The sequence below is a fragment of the Nicotiana tabacum genome, unplaced genomic scaffold, assembly GCF_000715075.1.
Source record: "Nicotiana tabacum cultivar K326 unplaced genomic scaffold, ASM71507v2 Un00245, whole genome shotgun sequence".
Lineage (NCBI taxonomy): Eukaryota > Viridiplantae > Streptophyta > Magnoliopsida > Solanales > Solanaceae > Nicotiana > Nicotiana tabacum.
In genome coordinates this window covers 43,028-45,329 of record NW_027438483.1, presented here as the reverse complement: position 1 = coordinate 45,329, position 2,302 = coordinate 43,028, and the positions used below count along the sequence as shown (strand labels likewise).

At 37.1% G+C, this 2,302-nt stretch overlaps 1 protein-coding gene across 1 annotated transcript; it reads left to right on the top strand.

The window, feature by feature from the left end:
* Positions 1-770: 770 nt before the first annotated feature.
* LOC107822513 (geranylgeranyl pyrophosphate synthase 7, chloroplastic-like) lies at positions 771-1,939 on the top strand. Its single transcript, NM_001326096.1, has one exon. The coding sequence runs from the start codon at positions 819-821 to the stop codon at positions 1,914-1,916; it is 1,098 nt and encodes a 365-aa protein (NP_001313025.1). The 5' UTR covers positions 771-818; the 3' UTR covers positions 1,917-1,939.
* The last annotated feature ends 363 nt before the right edge of the window (positions 1,940-2,302 follow it).

Sequence of the window (2,302 nt, the reverse complement as noted above, 5' to 3'; positions counted from 1 at the left end):
TAATTTATAAATATCTCTTAAAAGATTTCATAATTTTATTTTTTGAGGTATTATTTCAAGGTTGGACTTGGAACTTTTGAATGTTCTAATAAGTTTTATAGTCATTAATATTAGTAAATTAAATAGTGCTAACAAAAGTCCAAACCAAAATCAGATCAATATTAATGCTAACAAAAGACATTTAATTCAATACTACGAATAGGAATGTATTGAATATCTATTTTTTGTTTTGCAATAATTTAGATAAAAATGCATAATTTATTTTTATTTTTTCTTTAGCGTTTAATTATGTATTTAATACTCCCTTATTAGTCTACTTATTTCAGCATGACTTAGTACTCTTAGATTATGTTTATTTTTATTATGGCTTTTTAATTAGCAATATTTATGTTACATAATTTTATTGTCTTTATTGTTGAATATTTTAGGATAATGCCATGACATATCTCATATTTTGTATTATATTCTTGGAAAATACTTTATATAGTTGTATCTTACTAGGACTAAAGAAATATTTTGAGCATAATTTATGTATTTTGTTCTACGAAGATTTTACCGAGAAAAAAACCCCGAATAACCCGAAAACCCAAGAAACCCCGAGAAAAACCGAAACCGGAAAACCCGAGTTTTATTGGTTTGGTCTTTAGATTTAATAATCTGACACAATTAGTTTGGTTTGGTAATTGTAAAATCCGAACCAACCCGACCTATGTACACCCCTAAGTACAAAAGTACAAGTATATAAGAATGGCCTTGTTCCTTCACCACCAACACCATTGACATAAAAACTTTCTTCAGTATTCTAAAAGCTCATAGCAATGGCATTTTTGGCTACCATTTCTGGCCATGAAAATATGCTTCTTTCCAATACCCTAAACAATAACTTTATTTTCAGTGGAAAACCTCCACAGAGACATTCTTATAGTTTCCTCCCCAAGAAAATCCAGGCCAGAAGTGTTGCAAACTCATCCAAAACATTTCAAGTCAAAGAAGAAGAATTCTCATCTAAGACAGAGAAATTCATCTTGCCTAAGTTTGACTTTGAAGAATATATGAAAATGAAGGCAATTAAGGTAAACAAAGCACTAGATGATGCAATACCAATGCAAGAGCCTATAAAAATTCATGAAGCCATGAGATACTCACTTCTAGCTGGGGGAAAACGCGTCCGGCCGATCCTATGCATGGCTTCTTGTGAAGTAGTAGGAGGGGATGAATCCTTAGCTATTCCTGCAGCTTGCTCGGTTGAGATGATCCACACCATGTCACTCATCCACGACGATCTTCCTTGCATGGACAACGATGATCTACGTCGTGGCAAGCCCACGAGCCACAAGGCTTTCGGGGAAGACACTGCAGTTCTAACAGGGGATGCACTTTTGTCTTTGGCCTTTGAACATGTAGCTTCCAAGACTAAAGATGTGACACCCCAAAGAGTGGTTCAAGCCGTTGGCGAATTGGGTTCAGCCGTTGGCTCGAAAGGGCTTGTGGCGGGGCAGATTGTGGACATAGCTAGTGAGGGAAAACAAGTGAGCCTAACTGAATTAGAGTACATTCACAACCATAAGACAGGGAAACTATTGGAGGCTGCTGTGGTTTGTGGGGCAATAATTGGGGGAGGGAATGAGATTGAGGTGGAGAGAATGAGGAACTATGCTAGATGCCTTGGACTGTTGTTTCAAGTGGTAGATGATATTCTTGATGTTACTAAGTCATCAGAAGAGTTGGGAAAGACAGCTGGTAAAGACCTAGTGACTGATAAGGCTACATATCCTAAGTTGATGGGGCTAGAAAAAGCTCGGGAGCTCGCCGGAGAGCTGGTGGCTAAGGCCATGGATGAGCTGAGCTACTTTGATGCTGCCAAGGCGGCACCTCTTTATCATTTTGCTAATTATATTGCACATCGCCAGAATTGATTGACTGAAAAGTTCATGGTTAAGACACTGCGTATACATAAATGTAATAGAACTGAACTTCATGTCATATTTCTACTTATGGGATCAAGTAAAAGAAAATGAAACATGGGTAATAGGGAAACCTAAACTTTTACCTGGTACCTAAGTGGGACATTTTTTATGTGGGAATTCAGGGGTCACCTAAGTTGCTCTGACACGGCAGTTTAGGTATCCGTGTCGACACGACATTTGTATTGGTATGGGTATGAGATTTGCACCGGATTTGGTCAAGCAGTTTTGGGTACTTTGACCACGACGGATGAAAAATTAGAGACGAGATACAATTTGATTCCCGAAATCAGAACTAAAACTAGAGTAAATTTAAAGAAAATAGCATAAGGATATCA

Coding starts and splice junctions, on each gene's coding strand:
- LOC107822513 (NM_001326096.1), top strand. CDS start 819: ATGGCATTTTTGGCTACCATTTCTGGCCATGAAAATATGCTTCTTTCC.